Consider the following 19,205-nt stretch of genomic DNA (forward strand, 5'->3'; position numbering starts at 1 on the left):
CGCCAGAGCCCACCCCCTCCCGGCCGCCGCCATTGGCCGCGCGCGCCTCCGCCCTCGGCCTCGCACTTCCTGGCGGAGCCATGGCCGCGCACCCGGCCGGCCCACGGGCTCCGACGCCCGGGCCCCGCCGCCCCGCCCGCCCGGCCCCGCCGCTCGGAATCCCCGCGCCGCGCCCGTAGCGCGCCCTCCCAGGTGGGCCTCCGCGCGCGCCCCGCTCCTGCCCGGGCCGAGAGCCGCGCGCCGTCCGGGGACCGGGGCCGGGGCGGGGGGTGGGCCTGCCTCGGGAGGGTCCCCGGCCCCGCGAGCTGCGACCCGGTTCCGCCCACGGGATCTCTTTGTGCTCGGGGGGTGGACCGCGGGGCCGGGGGCGAGCGGAGGGGCCGCCAAGGGGCCGGGGTGGGGGGTGAAGAGGGGGCCGCCGCCCCCTCAGGTGAGACAGGTGCGGCCTGTGCGGCCGGCCCGCGCGGCCCAGGTGAGTGACTGTCCTCGCGTCCCGCCGCGGGCGCCAGCCCCGGGCGCAACCCAGCTCCGCCTCCTCGCAGCCGGCTCGAGCCCGCCCGGGCGGCCGTTGTGCCGACGGTTCCGCCAGGGGGTGCTGGGTCCGAGCGAGCGACAGAGGCGTCCCCGGAGACCCTGCGGGCGAGACCCGGGATGGGTGGGTGCCGGCGGGCGTCCGCGTCCGCGTCCACCTCCACGACGCTGTTTCCCCGAGCGGTGCGGTCGGGCACGTTCAGGGTCGAAACCCGGGGAAGGAGCCGGGAGAGGAGGCTCCGTGGGGACCCTCCCGTACGGACGCGGCCTCGGTTCCCGTGTTTACTAAAAGACCTTTTACGCCTCACTGGGGATCGCCACCGTCCCTGCGTGTGGCCTTGAGCCCTCACCTGCTTGCAGAAAGCACAGGAGGCAGCTAATATCCACGCTCCTGTAGCAGTGAGCCCCAGACCACTTTCCCGCAGACAAAAGGGAGCCTCCACAAGGGGATACTCTCTTTAGAAATCTTGGCCTAGAAAAGAAAGCTCTTAGCACTAAAGGCAGACCTGAGCCCTGGCTGGCTGCCTGCGGTGGTGCAGACTGTCTGCTGTGTGACCTTGGGCGGGGCCGCACGGCCACCTGAGCCTGGGTGTCAGAAACGATGGTGGCACCTGTCTCAGAGGGTGAAGGTGAAACAAGGAAGTCAGGGGTGAGCAGTAGGTTGGATGCTGGTGTCCTTCTCTTCCGTCTCTGAGCCCCCCAGCATCCTAGGAGCAGACAGAAAGGACAGGGGTGGAGACAGCTGGTCTTTGTCACAAAGTTGCTAGTTTGTCGAGAGAAATCTCGTTGTCCCTTCCTTCCCCCCAGGGAGCTGGCAGGGTGGACCGTGCCTGGATTTGTCCCCCCATCCTCCGTGGGAGCGCTGGAGCCCCCTCTGGGTGTCCCTGATTACCTTGACACAGAGCTGACTCCTTGGCACCTTGTTCCTTTTTAGCAAAGGCTGTGTGTTCAGTAGGTAACAGATTGACTCTTTTCAACTCCGCTAGCAGAGGGAAGAATTCCTCCTTAAACCCTCAGTCCCAGTATGCGACTTGTGCCCATATTGCTAGCTTAATCCTTCCTCTGTGTGCCCCCCATCCTCCAAGGTCCCCCAAAGCCCGGCTCTGTGCTTGACTTTTCAAAGCTGGAAGAAACCTTAACATCCCCTGATGCACCAGCCCAGTCCGTAGATTCAACCATGAAGTCTACAGAAGTTAAGTTGCCTGGTCAAGTTTATCCTGCATGTTCCAGCCGGGGCATGGGCTCCCCCTGCAGAGGTTTCCTGCCTGTGGGCATTTTTTTAATGGTCAAATGAAATAGCCCAGGGATTGAGAGCAGGAAAGCCTCCTTAGGTCTGCTTCTTCCTGTGTGTGACGCTGGGCAAGTTACTTCCCCTCACTGCCGTCAGCTTCTTCCTTTATAAACTGAGGGTAATAATAGAGCTGTCCTGGTGGGCTTGTTGTGGGGACTAAATCAGACACAGAAAGCACTTAAGACAGTGCCTGTGTCTAGAACGTATTTTATCCTTGGTAGTCGTCACTGCATCATATCCTTAACTTCATGAAATTTTAAAAGTATGAGATTTTTAAAGATTAGGCCACGTTCAACCAGGCATCCCAGTGAAGGGCCCATGTCTGTCCAGTTTTGAAGCCGGACAGACTCAGGTTTGATTCCCAGCCATTCACTAGCTTTGTGACCTTGAACTCAATATCCTCATCGATAAAATGGGTTAAGTGACATCAGCCCAGCGAGATAGTTGTGGGAGTTTAATGAGATAGCACATGTCAGCTTGGTTCCAGGGTCATAGTCTGGGTTCTGAAATGATAACTGTTGTCATTATAATCTTGATCTCTCAAAAAGGCCTAATTCAGCTCAAGCATCCAAAGGTAGGTACTTGTAGGAGGTGGGCTAAAAGATGTGATGAGGTGAAAAGGGAACACTCATTAAATGTTCTATCTGATTCTAACCCTCTGATTTTTCCAGCTCTCAGAGTAAGGGAGTTCTTTGTAGTACAGTTTTTTCTCCCTCTTTCCTCCATGTGACTGTTTCGCTCTTGCTGTCACTGATACCTGCCAGCAGAGCCTGCGATTCATGAATGACCTCGAGTTATTACTACACGCTCAGAAGTCCTGTTCTTGTCGCAGGGCTGCGATCTTGTTGATGATGGAGGGAAGCCGGCAGACGCGAGTGTCTCGGCCGTCCAAGATCAGCGAATCTTCAAAGGTCTGTGAATGGGTCGCTCACCGCCTGTGCACATTGCCAAAGAAGCATGAGATTCTTCTGATGAGCTCATTCTTATTGCGGAGACTGATTTTCTGTCCTTGGTGTCGGTGTTAATCTCCTTAACAATGACTAGAGGTGGCACAGGCAAGGAGTGGAAAAATCATAAAATCAGAGAGAGCAGGGGTTGGGGGGTGCGAGGGATGTTAGAAACACAACTTGACTCGTTTATCCCACACCTGGCATCTACAGGACAGGGTGGACGCCGTGGGATTTCTCTTTCCACTTGGGGCTCAAAAAATCCAAGGCTGTGTCCGTGGAGAAGCCAGTCCACAGCCTTATAGTGGGGGCAACACTTTGTATACCTGGATGTTAAGGGCCCAGAGTCTTCCCCGGTCGTGACCTTCTGAGACCCTAGGAGCCAGTGAGGGTGGGATGCACACCGACTACATCAGACTTACCCTGGGAGACGGGGAGGGGGCAGGTGTCTCATGAGAAGTGCATATGCCCGGCCCCACCCCAGACATGCTAAATTAAAATCTCAGAGCAGGACCTGCAAATCTGTACCTTTAGCAAACTCTTCAGGTGACTTGGAGTGGCCCCTTTCCCCACAGCTGCTGTAGATAAGGTTTGGGGGACCAGTTGGTAAGACAGTCCCAATTCACACCCGTCTCTTTATGAATATTAATAACACCCTTTTCTTTATTTATTTTTTATTTATTTTTTCGGCCGCACTGCAGCTTGTGGGATCTTAGTCTCCCGACCACGCATTGAACCCTGGCCCTCGGCAGTGAAAGTACAGAGTCCTAACCGCTGGACCGCCAGGGAATTTTTTTAAAGTGTCCTTTTTTTTTTTTTTTTTTTGCGGTACGCGGGCCTCCCACCATTGTGGCCTCTCCCGTTGCGGAGCCTGCAGGCTCTGTGGCCATGGCTCACGGGCGCAGCCGCTCCGCGGCATGTGGGATCCTCCCGGACCGGGGCACGAACCCGCGTCTCCTGCATCGGCAGGCGGACCCTCAACCACTGCGCCACCAGGGAAGCCCTAAAGTGTCCTTTTTTGAAGATTAAATGCCATGTTTACCGTAGATCATGCACTCTCCATGGGGCTGATATTGCTTACAAGGAGATGAAATGGGTTCTTGGGCGTCTGGAAAGAATTTTGCTCTGTTAAAGTATAAAGCTATACATACAATACACACACAGATATATAGACTATATATTATGTGTTAAAATGACATGGCAAGCTATATAGGAAAAAAATATCTTAAAAGCAGACTGAAAAAAAGATGAAGAAATACCATTTTGGATAAAGGGAGTTCGGAGCAGCCTATAGATAAGAGGAGAAGAAGGGGGAACGAGGTTCGACAGGTGTGTAAAAAAGAAAAACGGGGTGTAATTTTCAGGGGAGGTTGGTCCTCCTGAGAAATGCTCTCGTGTTTCCATTTGAGTTGACTGAGAAGACTCTTGCCAAAGCTCGGCTTTATCTACTGTGAAACCCCAGAAGGGTCTTGCTGCTGACTCAAAGGGGCTTTGTCTGGGAGCTTGGCTGCAGAGACAGCGTAGCTTTCTAAGTTCGGCAGCACTAGAAATCTTTGTGTCTCCAAGCCAGATTCTGAGCTTGTCTCTCTCTGAATTGAAGCTTTTAGGAATAGGCTTCTCTGTCCCTTGGTTCATTGTATTTATGTTCCTAACTCTTTATATTTAAAAAGTGCCCAAATCATAATGTACCCTTGATTTTCTAGACATTGAACACACCCAGATAAAGAACATTATCAAACCCTTCCAGCCCCTACAATCAAGACAGCCACTCGCCCAGCTTCCAGCCCTGCAGTTTTGCCTGCCCTTGAACTTATATAAATGGAGTCGGGGTGGGTCCCCGGGGTGCCTGGCTCGTTACTCTTGTCACCCAGCCTCTGAGGTTCGGCCTGGTTGCTGCATGTGCGGGTAGATCGTGCCCTTCTCGGAGCGGTGGAGTCTTCCATTGTGTGGCGGCCGCTGTTCATTTATCTGCTCTAAAATGTGTTGATCCACTTGGATGCTGAATTTTTTTATTTTTTAATTATTTATTTATTTAGTTTGTCTATTTATTTATTTGGCCATGCCACGCAGCTTGCAGGATCTTAGTTCCCTGACCAGGGATCGAACCCGTGCCCCCTGTAGTAGAATCACGGAGTCCTAACCACTGGACCGCCAGGGAAGTCCCTGAGTTCTTTTCTAATATAAGATACCCCATACGTGCTTTCCGCCCAGTGTCAGATCCTGAGTTTCTTCACCTGATTAAGGTGCTAAAGTAAGAAACGAATGAACAGGTTAATACCACTGGAGAATGTTGCAGGTCGGAGTTTCTAAATTATATGAAATGTTGCAACTCAGTTACTGATGCCAGTTTAATGTTGGGAAGTCATGTTTGTCTGTTTTTAGTTCTGGTCTCTGCTGCTGTACTAAATAACCAGAAATGGGCTGTAGTCAAGACCCAGGTAAAGAATTAAACGTGCCCACTTAGCCTGGAGACCCAGCTGTAGAAACAGTGGCCGCCGTCTCCCCTGCCCTGGCTCGCTGCAGCAAGTGGCCCCCCTGGTAGCTGTCATCTGGGGCTCTCCCCAGTCCCCGCCCCTCCCCAGGGCTGTTTCCCTTTTCACGCGGTAGCCTGGGGGCGTGTGTGCCCCTTTTTAAGCGGGGTAATTCCAGCACCCTCACCAGCTTGGAAACAACCAGGAGCCCGGGGTGGGCTGACAGCCCACCTGATACCCCTCACTTGCTTCTCTAGGACACTAGCCTTCACTGTTACTCGGTAGCTTGCCGCTGTAGTGCCTTTTTCATTGCCTTCAGTCCGCACCCAAGAGGGGCCCCAAGCCAATATGTGTTGAAGCCCAGACCAGGCCAGCCTGGCTCTCTCTGAATAACCAGGATAGAGGGGGATACCTGTGTATGTGGACCTTCAGGAAACCATCCTGTAATGTAAGGTAGGAGAGCTTGGCTCTGTAAACTGGGAAGGGAAGGAAGCTTTAGGGAACGTCTGTTTGGTACCCTCAGAATGTGAGGACATTGCCCGAGACTGTTGCACAGACAGCGATTGATGTGGGAATTGGCCCGGGAAATAAAGTGCCCCAATTACTAATGCATCGGAGGTGGTAAGGAGCAGATTTGGAAGGGAAGAAAAAAACACCCCCCTGCCGTAGGACACATGTTGAGAAGTAACCCAGAAGGACCTGTGCACCAGTCACCCAGCTGCTCACACCTGCTGAGCCCTCACCCACCTGTCTTCCTTTCCACCACCACTTCCCCTCGGGCTTAATGCCCACCCCGCCCCTTTCCCCAATCGTCCCTGAATCGCCCTGCTACGTAGTTGGTATTTCTGAATGGTCTGTTTTTCCATATGTTGAATTTTCTTCTTGTTTTTATAGGGAATAAATAAAGCAGTGTGAAATATCCTGATTAGTTCTTCCGGGGTATAGAAACCGTTGTCTGGGTCTGATTTTTCTTTGCATCTTCAAAAGCCCAGGGCAGGCAGATAACAGTCAAGCAATGTCCACCGACCTGAATTTATTGAATTAATTCCTATTAACTATTCATATTAATAGATTCATTAATTCCAGTGTAGCGTGGTGATTAAAGGTTTGCGCTCTGGGATCAAACCTAGGTTCAAGTCCCAGCCCTGCCCCTCAGTCCCTGTGGGACTTTGGGCAAGTTCCTTAGTCTCTCTGAAGCTCACTTTTCCTCATCTGGAATAAGGGGGTTACAACTGACGTTCCGTCGGAGGGTTCCTGGGATGCTCAAATGAGAGTGTGCAGGCAAGCGCACAGTGCGGTCTGCGGCACATACAGCTCCCGGGAAAAGACAGCGTTCCTGCAGTTGACATACATTTTCTGGCAGTGACTGTTGAAGCCGTGTTTCTGAAAGTAAGATTCCCCTGAAAGTAAGAGCACGTTAGTCTGGATATATTGCAGTCTCTGGGACCCTCTAGCTCCCTGGACTGGTCTCTGTAGCATAACTGTCGGCACCGCGACTCCGTGGGAACTGACGTTCACAGCTGCTGACTTTGCTCCCGCTGTCCTCGGGCCAGCTCTGTGCTATGTTCTGGCTCCTGACCCCTCCCCCGCACCAAACCTGGGGGAGACCAGGAGCCGAGGCTCAGAGGCTGCTCGTGACTCACCCAGGTCACACAGCTGCAGAGCAGTGGAGCTGGGGTTCCACCAGCTTCTGTCCGACTTGAGAGGCCACACCCCAGGCAACTTCACCCTCCCGATAGGAAAGCGTTTTCGAACCTATGTGCCGTGACCCACACACACTAAGAAGGAAAGAGAGACAGGGAAGGAAGGAAACTTCGGGGAATTCCGTTCACAAAGAAGGAGGAGAGAGGGAAAACGAAACAAAGGGAAAAAGAAAGATTGAGTTAAAATTTTTATTTGTAAAGAAGGGAAGAAAGGAAATATACAAACACACATGCACACGTACAGGGAAACACCCTGACTTTCTGCGAGGTGCTCTGACACCTTGGTGCCTGTTCTCTCATTCCACTGAATGTCAGTGCTGGTCGCGTAGCGCTAGCTGGGCCTCTGCGGTGTGGGGGCGGGTTGGCGGCCCCCTCCCCTCCTGACGCGCGCTCTCCACCGCCACCGCAGGCGTACCACTGGGCCGACCACTCAAGCACTGTGCTACAGCGGCTGAACGAGCAGCGCCTGTGTGGCCTCTTCTGCGACGTGGTCCTGGTGGCCGACGAGCAGCGCGTGCCAGCCCACCGCAACCTGCTGGCCGTGTGCAGTGACTACTTCAACTCCATGTTCACCCTCGGCATGCGCGAGGCCTTCCAGAAGGAGGTGGAGCTGATCGGCGCCTCCTACGTCGGGCTCAAGGCCGTGGTGGACTTCCTGTACGGCGGGGAGCTGGTGCTGGACGGTGGCAACATCGACTACGTCCTGGAGACGGCCCACCTGCTGCAGATCTGGACGGTGGTGGACTTCTGCTGTGAGTACCTGGAGCAGGAGGTGAGTGAGGACAATTACCTGTACCTGCAGAAGCTGGCCTCCATCTACAGCCTCAGGCGGCTGGACGCCTTCCTTGACGGCTTCATCCTCAGCCGCTTCGGCACGCTGTCCTTCACTCCCGACTTCCTGCAGAACGTCTCCGTGCAGAAGCTGTGCGCCTACCTGGGCAGCAGCCAGGTGCAGCGGGAGTGCGAGCATGACCTGCTGCAGGCAGCCCTGCAGTGGCTGACGCAGCGGCCCGAGCGCGAGGCCCACGCCTACCAGGTGCTGGAGAACATCCACTTCCCGCTCATCCCCAAGAACGACCTGCTGCACCGCGTCAAGCCGGCCGTGTGCTCACTGCTGCCCCGCGAGGCCAACTGCGAGGGCTTCATCGAGGAGGCCGTGCGCTACCACAACAGCCTGGCGGCCCAGCCGGTCATGCAGACCAAGCGCACGGCCCTCCGCACCACCCAGGAGTGCCTGCTGTTTGTGGGCGGCGAGGTCTCCGAGCGGTGTCTGGAGCTCAGCGACGACACCTGCTACTTGGACGCCCAGAGCGAGCAGTGGGTCAAGGAGACACCCCTGCCGGCCCGGCGGAGCCACCACTGCGTCGCCGTGCTGGGGGGGTTCATCTTCATCGCTGGCGGCAGCTTCTCGCGGGACAACGGAGGGGATGCAGCATCCAATCTTCTTTATAGGTATGACCCCCGCTGTAAACAGTGGATCAAGGTGAGATTAAAGCCAGATTATTTCTTTACTCTTGAGGACTTGATCTCCTTAACCTTAGCCTTGACTGCCCCCTACCCCCTTCTCTCGGGCCTTGACCACCACCCTGCTTCTGAATGAGGTGTGACGATAAAGTGACAAGCCACGTCATTCCACCACCGCCCCGGTTGGGGGCGGTGAGGGCTGACCGGCCACCTTCTGCAGGGACGGTCGGCGTCCAGAGCATCGCTGTGCAGTAGAACTTTCTTCACCGACAGAACCGTTCTTCATCTGCGCCGTCCGATATGGTAGCCACCAGCTGCGTGTGGCAGTTGAGCGCTTGAAACGTGGCCCGTGGGACTGAAGAACTGAGTTTTCCATTTTATTTCATTATCACTAATTTACATCTGAGTGTAAATGGCCACACGAGGCTAGTGGCTACCATATTGGATGACACCGGTCTGGAAGATTGACCCAGGGTTCTGACAACCTCCCCATGTCTCAGAGTCTCCGCTGAGTTCCTCTTTGGGGCAGGTTTGGAGCTGGTCAAGGGGGCCACGAAGGCTCACACCTGCTGGGAGTCGTGGCCCTTCGGCAGGTGTGCCAGCTGATTCCAGGACAGGCCTGGGTCTTGATGTCAGACCCAGCTTCGCGCCCCAACTTGGCTAGATGGTAGCTGGGGGTTTCAGACCGGGTCCTTGCCCGCTCCAAATTTCAGCTTCTCCCTTTGGAAACGGGTGGGGGGATGCTGACCCTTCAGGGTCAGTGGTTGTAGCTCACGTTGATGGGCACATGTGCTCCTTTCCTCCCAAGAACCAGATGGCCACCCGTGAAAGTCTGTCTCAATCTTTATACTCACACCTCAGTCTTCTTACTTAACTCGGTGCTTTTCTGAGCTCAAGGCTCAGAAGGGACTTGGGTGACCTTTTGATTTTATTCTCAAAACTCTAAAACCAAGGTGTAAGTCTTGCACTTGCAGTAGAAGGAGGCTTGCAGCTTTGAAGCCCGTCCTCCAAACCTTCATCGCGGTCGCAGCCTGACATGGGCTCCTGCAGGACCATGTTCATTCATGTGTTCTGCTTGGATGATTTAGAAAAGAAAGAGAAAGACTTGGGTCTTCCATTGCTAACTTTCTATGGAGCACCACTTTCTGCCCATCAACACGGATGAGAATCAGCATTAAGTTTTTTTTTTTTTGGTTTTTTTTTTCTTTTTTTGCGGTACGCAGGCCTCTCACTGCTGTGGCCTCTCCCGTTGTGGCCTCTCCCGTTGCGGAGCACAGGCTCCGGACGTGCAGGCTCAGTGGCCATGGCTCATGGGCCCAGCCGCTCCGCGGCATGTGGGGTCTTCCCGGACCAGGGCACGAACCCGCGTCCCCTGCATCGGCAGGCGGACTCTCAACCACTGCGCCACCAGGGAAGCCCCAGCATTAAGTTTTAAAATACCTGATTGTTGGGGGGCGGGTGAGGGGAAAGATGAACTTTTATTTCAGGAAACCACTACATTAGCAGTTCTGACCTGTGTGCTGCAGAATTCCAGTCCACAAGGTCAGCCACGTGGCCAGACAGGTTTGGGGAAGTGAATTCTCCGTCCCCCTCTTGGGGATTCACAAGGTCTCGAGGGTCCTGGGGGCCCTGAGAAATCCCGCCTACAGAGCCCCCCTTTCTTCAGGTTTGGCTCCCTTCCCCAGGCTCATGTGGCCACCACCTCACCTTCCGGGGCTGTGCCTTTCATGGAGCATGTTTGGGGATGCGGTGCTGGATGTTGACGCTGACTCGAGTTTGGGGAAGGGAAGGTACAGGTGTCTCGCCTCCGCAGGTGGCCTCCATGAACCAGCGCCGCGTGGATTTCTACTTGGCCTCCATCGAAGACATGCTGGTGGCCGTCGGCGGCCGGAATGAGAATGGAGCTCTCTCGTCGGTAGAGACCTACAGTCCCAAGACCGACTCCTGGTCCTATGTGGCCGGCTTGCCAAGGTGATTGGGGTTTTGTGGCAGACCCTACAGACGTGGAGGCTTTGGGGTTACAGTTGAGCCCACCTCCCTTTCTGGATACTTTGGCCTTCCAATTCCAGGAAGAATCTCCTGGCTTGTAAAAACAGCGTGGGGAGCAGAGGGCATGGTTGTCAGGGTGCCTGTTCTGGGCCGTCGGAGTGCAAGTGTCAGCTCTGCCACTGAGACAAACATCCCTCTGTCTCTGAATCTCTTCACTTCGTGAGTTTCGGGGAAATGAGTGCTGAGTTCAGAGAGTGAGAGATTTACTGCAAATCCCTCTGACTTTGGGCAGGAGGAGTACAGAGGGTGAGGGTTCTCTATCCTCCATCTGACTCCAGCAAGTGTCTTCACCCCACACTCTCTCTTTTTCCTCATCTCTAAAGGGGATGTGATGTCAGTACCACCCTGTCAGGGTGTCCGCTCACTGCATTTGCTACTGTCACGGGCTTAGCAGAGGTGCCTGCCATTTATTTGAGCAGCTCCCTGTAGTAGAAGCTGCACGGCTCCTCCAGTCCCCGCCCCTCCCCCCCCACCCCACAGTAACTACCACCTTCAGGTAAAGGTTCCAAGAAGCCGATGAAGTAACACCTGGACACCTGTGGATAAGACGATTGGACGATCATGATAGTAGCTGTTGATCACCACGTGCCAGCCTGGCCATGTGCTTGATGTGATGAGTCCCTTGATATCCACAGTGATCCAGTGGGGTGGGTAATAACCCATGTCATTGATTACCCAAACCCGAATGACCGTGAACGGAGAGCTCAACCGTATAAATCCTGACCCTGTCCTAGGCAAACCAAGACCTGTGTTCTCCCAGGTTCAGGTCTTGTGTACCATCCCACTTTACAGATGGAGAAGTGAGACTTAATTACTTAAGAGTATCTGCCACTGTCACTTTCTCTAGGCCAGCCGGGGTGGTTTGTGTACCTTAATTGCGACGACAACCCTATCGTTATTTTTTCTAAGTGGACCATCGATGTCCAGAGTTGGAATAAACATAATCCATGATGCTGCCGTCATTAGGGCATGCATGCCCCACATTTGTTGCGTTTGTTTACTCATACCTTTTTTCATTCATTGACTGACTTGTATAATGAGACCTCCACGAACCCACAGCCCAACCCAAGAGTCGAAGACATTGCACGGTAGCCCACCTGCCTGGGACCCATTTGCCCCGTGTGCTCTTCTCCCATCCGCTTGCTTCCCGCCTCCAGCTAAGGAATCACCGTCCTGAATGTCGTGACGCCATTCCCTTTTAGTTCCACCTTTGTGTGCACTTTTTTTTTGCTGTTGGTAATTTCTTCTTTGTCTTTATATAGATCTCACTTTTTATAGCGATTTTAGGTGTAGAGAAAATTGAGCAGAAAGTACAGAGGTTGCCAGGCGCACCCAGCTTCCCCCGTTGCAGTCACTGGTACATTATTTCCAGCTAATGCACCAAAGTCGATACATTAGCTAAGCTCTCTGGTTTTACATTAGGCTCCCTCTCTGGGTTGTGCATTCTGCGGGTTTTGACACGTGTATGATGATGTGTATCCATGATTACAGTGTCGTACAGAATAGTCCCAGTGCCCGAAGAATCCCTCGAGCTCCATCTTTTCATCCCTCCCTGCTTCACCTGAACCGCTGGTAGCCACAGATATTTACTGTCCCTTTAGGGCTGACTTTTCCAGACTGTCGTGTAACTGGAGCTGCACTTTGTTGCAGGCCCTGCTTGATGTGTGATGGGACCAGGGTCACACGTGTGCCTCAGTGGCGTAGCGTTTCTAGCCCTAATGAGAGAGATGCGGTCTTGTGATGATGCCTACTTCTCAGATGGGCAGAGAGAGGACAGAGCTGCCCGTGTGTCACCTGCCCTGCTCCATCTGTCACCCCCTCCCATCCTCACCACCCCCTCAGAGGGCAGCTTGTCCCCACTTTGCCGAGGAGAAGACCGGGTCCCCGGCTCACAGAGGCCCAGCCTGTGCAGCACTGAGCTCCCACTCTGTCTCTGTCGGTCCGTCCATCCATCTGTCTCTCCACAGGTTCACGTACGGCCACGCGGGCACCATCTACAAAGACTTCGTGTACATCTCAGGGGGCCACGACTACCAGATCGGCCCCTACCGCAAGAACCTGCTGTGCTACGACCACCGGACAGACGTGTGGGAAGAACGGCGGCCCATGACCACGGCGCGTGGCTGGCACAGCATGTGCAGCCTGGGGGACAGCATCTACTCCATCGGCGGCAGCGACGACAGCCTCGAGTCCATGGAGCGCTTCGACGTGCTGGGCGTGGAGGCCTACAGCCCGCAGTGCAATCAGTGGACCCGCGTGGCACCACTGCTGCACGCCAATAGCGAGTCGGGGGTGGCCGTGTGGGAGGGCCGCATCTACATCCTGGGCGGCTACAGCTGGGAGAACACGGCCTTCTCCAAGACGGTGCAGGTCTACGACCGCGAGAAGGACAAGTGGAGCAAGGGCACCGACCTGCCCAAGGCCATCGCCGGCGTGTCTGCCTGCGTGTGCGCCCTGAAGCCACGGCTGGAGGACAAGAAGAAGAAGGGCAAGGGCAAGAGGCCGCAGGACCGCGGCCAGTGACGCCGCCGCCACCGCCCACGGCGCGTCTGGAGACCAGCAGCCCCTTGGTAGAATCCCGGAACCATTATCAACGACTTAGCAGCTTTTTTTACTTTTATGATTCTTGGTATTTCTATGATATCACAGTAACCGATTAAATATTCTGTATGACTTGACATATTATCTTGCCTGAATAATTAAAGCGGGGCCCAGGCAGGAGCGACCCCTGTGTCTGTGCAGGGCTGCTTCCCATGTTGCGAACCCCCATGGGTGACCCCCCCGACGGGCCCCCAGAGAGCAACCAGGGCAGGGGTGACGCAGAAATTTTCCTATCGAAACGAAGGGCTGCGGTGGGACATTACAGATTCCCTAGTCCACGCCTCCGCAAACCTGGCTGAGCTTTGAAGAAAACAAGTTCCTGAGCCCCACCTCAGAATTATCGAGTCTGAAACTACCAGGAGTGGTGTAGGGGAGCCTAGAAACTCCTTTAGCCGGTCCCTGGGACTCCTGAGCGTCGGCCATGTTCGGAAATCATTGGCAAGGGCGACATGCCAGGTGGAGCACAGAGACCCATAGAGGGTGCCTGCGTGACCGAGAGCCACCAGCTCGCCGGCAGTCAGGCGAGCGGTGGGACTTCGCACCAGGGAGGTCTCCCTACTGGGATTTCTTGCTCAGATGACTGCTGCTTCTAAATAATCCTGTTTCTCCTGGTTGGTGGTCTTCCCGAATTCTAAAAGGGGATCGGTAATCAAGGAAGAACGGTAAAAAAGGGCGCCTTATTCTGTGATTTGTGCTCTCGTCTTTTTACTGTTTCTTTTTTCTGGAACCCGCTGTTTCTCACATTACGATGTACTGAGCCCCACAGATCTCCATTTATCACTCAGGAAAGAAAAAGGGAGCCCGCAGAATGTGCCATTGTTTTCTGTGACTCCAGCTCTGAGAAGCCACGGGAAGCTCCACACGGCCGCTGCCGAGTAGTTGTGTGCTGGGCGCCAACTTCTTTAACAAGTCATGAGCTGTTTCCCCCTTCATTAAGTGACAGATGAAACAATGGGCAGGTCTCCTCCCAGGGGTTCAGCTCTCTCAGTCTATATAAGCTGTGAAAGTGGATTCCGCACCTCCTCGTGAGATGCGTGACCGGCCCGGCCCGGCCCGGTTCCTGCAGTTACGGAACTCACGACAGTAGCGTGTGCCGTTTAAGGAGAGTTTGAGACTCGTGCCCAAGCCGCTGTGTCACACCAGGACGATGGGCATGGGGTGGGTTTTAATCACGAGCCACGGGAGGCCTTAGTGATCTACACTGAGGCACAGATCTGACTGCAGAGACGAGAACACTTCCAGATGCATCTTTAACACTGCTACGAGAATGAGAATCTCAGTTCACTTCTTCTTCCCTTTTTTGTCTCTTTACTACACTTCCTTTCCTTTCTCTCAAAGGTTTACTGTGATTTTGATCGGCCTCTTTCTCTAGTAACCGGGAGAGCTGAGAGCCACTTGCGAGTTGAAAGCTTCGGTACCCAAACGATTGCCCCCTCTCGTGAGACGGGCGACCTGTCTGCATATTTAGCTGGTTCCCTGCCTATGGAAGTCGCTAAAGGCTTCCAGACTCCTGAGAGGTTCTGCAAGGCATACAAACAGTCAAACCAAAAAACTGTCCATCTTCCTGGAGCTCTTTAAAACAACATTTAGGTGTATTAAAGGCTCTGAGGCGTCCTGCATTAACTGCTAACCCTCCATCAACCCAGCATTTCCAAACTTCATTGAGCCCGAAACCCTTCTTTTACCTCAAACCTAGTCCAGCCCTCCTCGAAACATGTTTTGCAGAACTACTGCCAATTTTGGGATAAGCTTACCCCCTTCCTGTTCCAGGAAAGGTTTCATCGTTTGAAGACCCTTTAGAAGGCACAGAACCTGTGGTCTGTTCTCCCCACCTCAGCCCAGGTCATGAGCAGAAAGGTGGTCGTTCAGTCAGAATCCAGGGGCAGGTTGGGCTGAGCACACGGAAAGGCCATGCGTGCTTTGGGGAGTGGGGAAGGCCTTGACCTTGGGAAGCGGACAGGCACGAATTTTTAGCCTAAGCCAGCTGTTGTGTTTTTGACTTCCAGGACGTGTCCCAGGATAAGGGTGCAGTGCTGGCCTCTATTCTGATTTTCTTGTGCCTTGCGGGTTAACATACCATGTCCTGCACCGACTATTCTGTGATGTCTCCCTTACCACTGTGAAGGATGTTTGTAATTTACACGCCTTGGAATCTAACATGATTGAGACGGTGAGTGTTCCTTTAAAGGTAGGGTTGACGAGGAAGTTTCCTTTTGGAGACGAACTTCAGATTATTGGCAGTGGCTCCACTGCGCTAAGAAAGGTTTTCGAGCTCACTGGCGTCTGTGGAGCGCAGGGTCCTGACCCGTGAGCTGCGCCTGCCTGGATGAGGGAGAGCAGAGTGGTGGGACTGTAGCAGGTCTCTGCTGTCTGTGGTTTTAAGATGGACGTCACCGTGCAGTGCAGTGCAGCTAAGATTGGAAGAAAATGGTTTGTAACCCAGGCGGGCAGAGCTTGGGGATGTACTTACGCAGGTGGCCATTAGAACTGCAAAATCACGACAGTGTGATTTCAAACCACGGTGATGCAGGCTTGGGTTCTGGCCGCCATGTTGAGACAGAAACCGCAACTTTTGCCATGATTCTGTCAAACTCAGCGCTCCGAGCTGTTCTGCTAGAACCTTGACGATGTTTGGATCATCTTACTTTGCTCTTTCAGAATGAGCCTGGTGGGCTTTTATTCAGGTTCTGATTTTTTTCTTTTAAAGAACTAGAGTTTTAACTTCATATTAGTGGTAGCTTTTGAGTTTGATCCTCACGCAAGTTGGAACCCTGTTTGCTTAAGCAGAGTAGAAAAGCTGAAGAATCCTCGTTCCTTACAGTGGTCTTTCTGCTGTTTAAAATACACAGAGATTATCTCAGCACCTTGCTTGTGTGTGTGGCTCAGTTCGCATTTTCAAAATCCTGCTGCTTCAGAAATCTAGAGTACCAGGTAGGACTCCTTCTAGATCTTGATCTGAGCAGAAAACCTCATGTGTGTATTTATATTCTGAATGCCCCTCCCCTTGACCCTGAATAAGTCGACCTGAATGATAGGAACCCCAGAAGCCAACCCTAAAGGGTGTTCAATTTGGGATGGGAACCCAAATGCCAAAGGGAAGTGGAGTCCCTCCCAGGTCCCACTCTGAGTCCAGGTGAGTTCACCTGTGGCTCAAAGTGCCTGGCCCCCAAGCCAGGAGTGACCTTTGGGTGATTTGCAGCCGTGGGGGAAGGGAAAGGACGGCACCCTGCCACCCCAACCCCCTTGTAGACTTAGCAGCCTCCGCCTCTTATCCTGGTCCTCTGTGGCATGTGGCTCTGCCAGCCACTTAGCTTTTGGCTCTCTGAACTTTTGGCTAGAATCTCAGACCACTGGTCCCAAACCTGGAGGGGCAGTTCCAGCCATGTGGCGTGGACATCCTTGCTGTCTCTCTGGAGATTCTGAGCATCTTCAGAGGGAAAGGGGGCAGAGTCCCCATCTCCAGGATAAACCTCTGAAATGTAGGGCAGCCCTCCAGGTGCTTAGAGAGCCTGCCCTGTGTGTCCGCCAAGCCTGGCAGTTTTTAAAGTTTTTTGAAATGTTTTGATACTTTTTGATACCATTTGCTAATAACCTTTTGTAGTTGCCTGCCGGGGTTCTCCACCTCCCCCCGGCCCCTCGAGCTTGCGCTAGACAGCAGGCGTCCCCGGTTCAGCACCAGGGTCTCGCCCACCTCCTGTGGCTGTGACTCTCCTCCGTGGCTGCGATCTGATACAAACTCTTGAATTGTGTAAGGGCACACGTGGCCTGGGAGTGTGGCTGTCTTGGGCCCCCCAACTGAGCAGAAGGGCAGTGCTTTATGATGAGGACACTCTTAACGCCCTGAGATGTTGTGCATTTCTTCCAAAGGTCCTACCTCAGCAGTGTGCAGAGTTGAAAAGATACCTGAGGGCTGATCCATATATCACCTGTCCAGTACAGGTCGTTCCTCAACCCAGGGCATGGCTGGGTCTTGATTCACTCCCCTCCACGCCTCCTTTTAAAGAGACATTTTAACATGAAATCCACAAAAGCTGTTAACAGTGAACCATCCTGCACTTTGCAGAGTGACTGCCCTTAGTTTTGGAGCTCGTTTATTTCTTTTTTTTTTTCCCCTTTTTACATGGGTAGAATTTGTGGCTTCGCAGGGTGTTTGGGGGTCTCAAGAAATTGTCTTTTGGTTGCCTTAGTTAAAAGAGTTGAATGAGTGTACAAATTTTGGTGGTAGAGGGGGGCGGAGGAGAAGAACCCTCCCGTGTCAGTTTTCTTTGAGAAAAGGAACTCCACTTTTCAGAGTTACTTGAGCCGTCCTTACAGGTTTGCTTGCGATGGAAGGAAAAGTCCTTTGGACCAACTGAAATCCATCATCACTACCAGCCCCCTTGCAAAATGAGTAAGATCTTTGATGATTAAGTATTGATAATTCACTGGGTATGTTCTGGCTACTACTGTTACCGAAATCTGTAATTACATGTGTGCTCTTTTTTTTAATTTGTTGCTTTTGTATTTGTATGACACCCAAAGCTTTTCTGTGTCTTACCTCTTCTTTAATTAATTTTCTGCACGTTGATTTTTCCCCCCTCTGTTTTTAATTCCGTAAAGAATATCCGATTCTCAGAACACATTAAACATGGTTTGCCTGCTAGGGTCTGGCTTATTTTATAATTATATCCCTTAGTCTTGTGTGGTTATTGTAATAATCTTAAGTCCTATTTTCTCCGCCTAAATGAAAAAGGACCCCTTGGATGTTGACCCCAAATATAATTTGGAGATTAACCAGACTGCCTTTCGGTGTCACGGCAGGCTGGGACGTTTCGATTCTGCTCTCACTGTGCTTCTAATTACTGTATTTTACCAGGAATTTCATTCAGATCCTTGATTGCAGCCCCAAGTCCTGTGACCGGAACTGAAACTATTTGCTTCAATTTGTGTCAGTTGGGGTAATTTGATAGGAAAAGAAAAACAGACAAGGAATGGGTTATGTTTATCAGAAAGATACAATAACATCTCTATAAGAACAGAGTCCCTTGACTGCCCTTGGGGCCCAAGAAGGGGAAGACGGCTCCCCTGCACGGCCACCGGCAAGCAGACAAGCCCAGTCACGGCCTCGGGCGTTTCTTCCCGCAGCGTTTGGCAGTTTAGCTTTGGGAGGATGGTGGGAAGTACCTGCCGTGCATATCACACGTGGAAACTGGATTCGAATTCGCCTGTGAGCCAGTGAGCTGCCCCAAACGGGACACCGGCTACCAGATGCTAAATTCGCCTGGATTCTTTCATTTCCAGAAGAATCTTAGGTTAGAAACGATACTCCTCCCCTTTTCCGGATGAAGCACCCAGAGCTCGAGCTAATTATCTTACCCAAGTGCAATTACCTTATCTCCCCAGCAGGTCCGCACTCATCTTGGTTTGGGTCTTCTTGGACAGAGAGCCTTAGATGAGGGCTTGGTCCTCATGTTCCCAGGAACCCCAGTGAGACCAGGAAGGAGGAAAGGCTGCTCATCTGGTGCCTTATCTACGGCTGAGTGGGAGCCCCCCCCCCTCCGCCGCCGCCACGCCGTGGCTTGAAGCCATAGCATCAGTTATTTTTGTTGAGAAATCTGAGGGCTGCCTGGGCTCAGGTAAGCAGCGCTTACCTGGGTCTCACACAGTCCCGGCCAGGTGGCGGCTCCTGGAGGCTCACTGCCCCTCCCCCTCCTTCCTTTCCCTCTGCTCTGCTCCCCCTGCCCCTGCCCCATCCCACGGGTCTCTCTCTGGTCCCTCCAGGTGCTGGCCCTACCACATTTCTTACCTGGCAGCCAGAGTCTCCCAGAGAGCGTGTACCAAGTACGACTGGCATGGCCAAGTGGCTGCTCCACCCTGCTGCTTGAGGGCGTCACAAAGGCCCCACAGGTTGGAGGTGGCGGGGGTGACAGAGATGGCACCTCTTGGCGGGAGGGGGGGGCGGGTGGGTGTCAATGAATTGGAAAATCCCACAGGAGCCCGTGTGTTCCCACACATCCTCTGCCCAAGGAAGCAGGGCGGAAGCTCCCAGAGGCCCTAACCACCTCCGCCCTGGGGCTGCTCTGCTCACCGAACTGGCTCTTGAGTGTCTGGGAGGACTTGGGGCAGAAAGAAGCACCGTGGGTGACAGAGGGGGATGCTGTCAGCTTGA

At 53.4% G+C, this 19,205-nt stretch overlaps 1 protein-coding gene across 2 annotated transcripts; it reads left to right on the forward strand.

Moving 5' to 3' along the window:
- The first annotated feature begins 65 nt into the window (after positions 1 to 65).
- KLHL36 (kelch like family member 36) lies at positions 66 to 17,724 on the forward strand. 2 transcript variants are annotated; one of them, XM_032613159.1, is made up of 5 exons: positions 66 to 192; positions 2,655 to 2,733; positions 7,353 to 8,426; positions 10,221 to 10,378; positions 12,424 to 17,724. In XM_032613159.1, exons 2-5 carry the CDS (start codon positions 2,671 to 2,673, stop codon positions 12,977 to 12,979), a joined length of 1,851 nt encoding a protein of 616 aa, XP_032469050.1. In that variant the 5' UTR covers positions 66 to 192; positions 2,655 to 2,670; the 3' UTR covers positions 12,980 to 17,724. The 2 variants fall into 2 exon arrangements, with proteins under 2 accessions (XP_032469050.1, XP_032469049.1); XM_032613158.1 differs by lacking the exon at positions 66 to 192 and having other exon boundaries at positions 914 to 2,733.
- Positions 17,725 to 19,205: the final 1,481 nt, after the last annotated feature.

This window comes from Phocoena sinus, chromosome 19, assembly GCF_008692025.1.
Source record: "Phocoena sinus isolate mPhoSin1 chromosome 19, mPhoSin1.pri, whole genome shotgun sequence".
NCBI lineage: Eukaryota > Metazoa > Chordata > Mammalia > Artiodactyla > Phocoenidae > Phocoena > Phocoena sinus.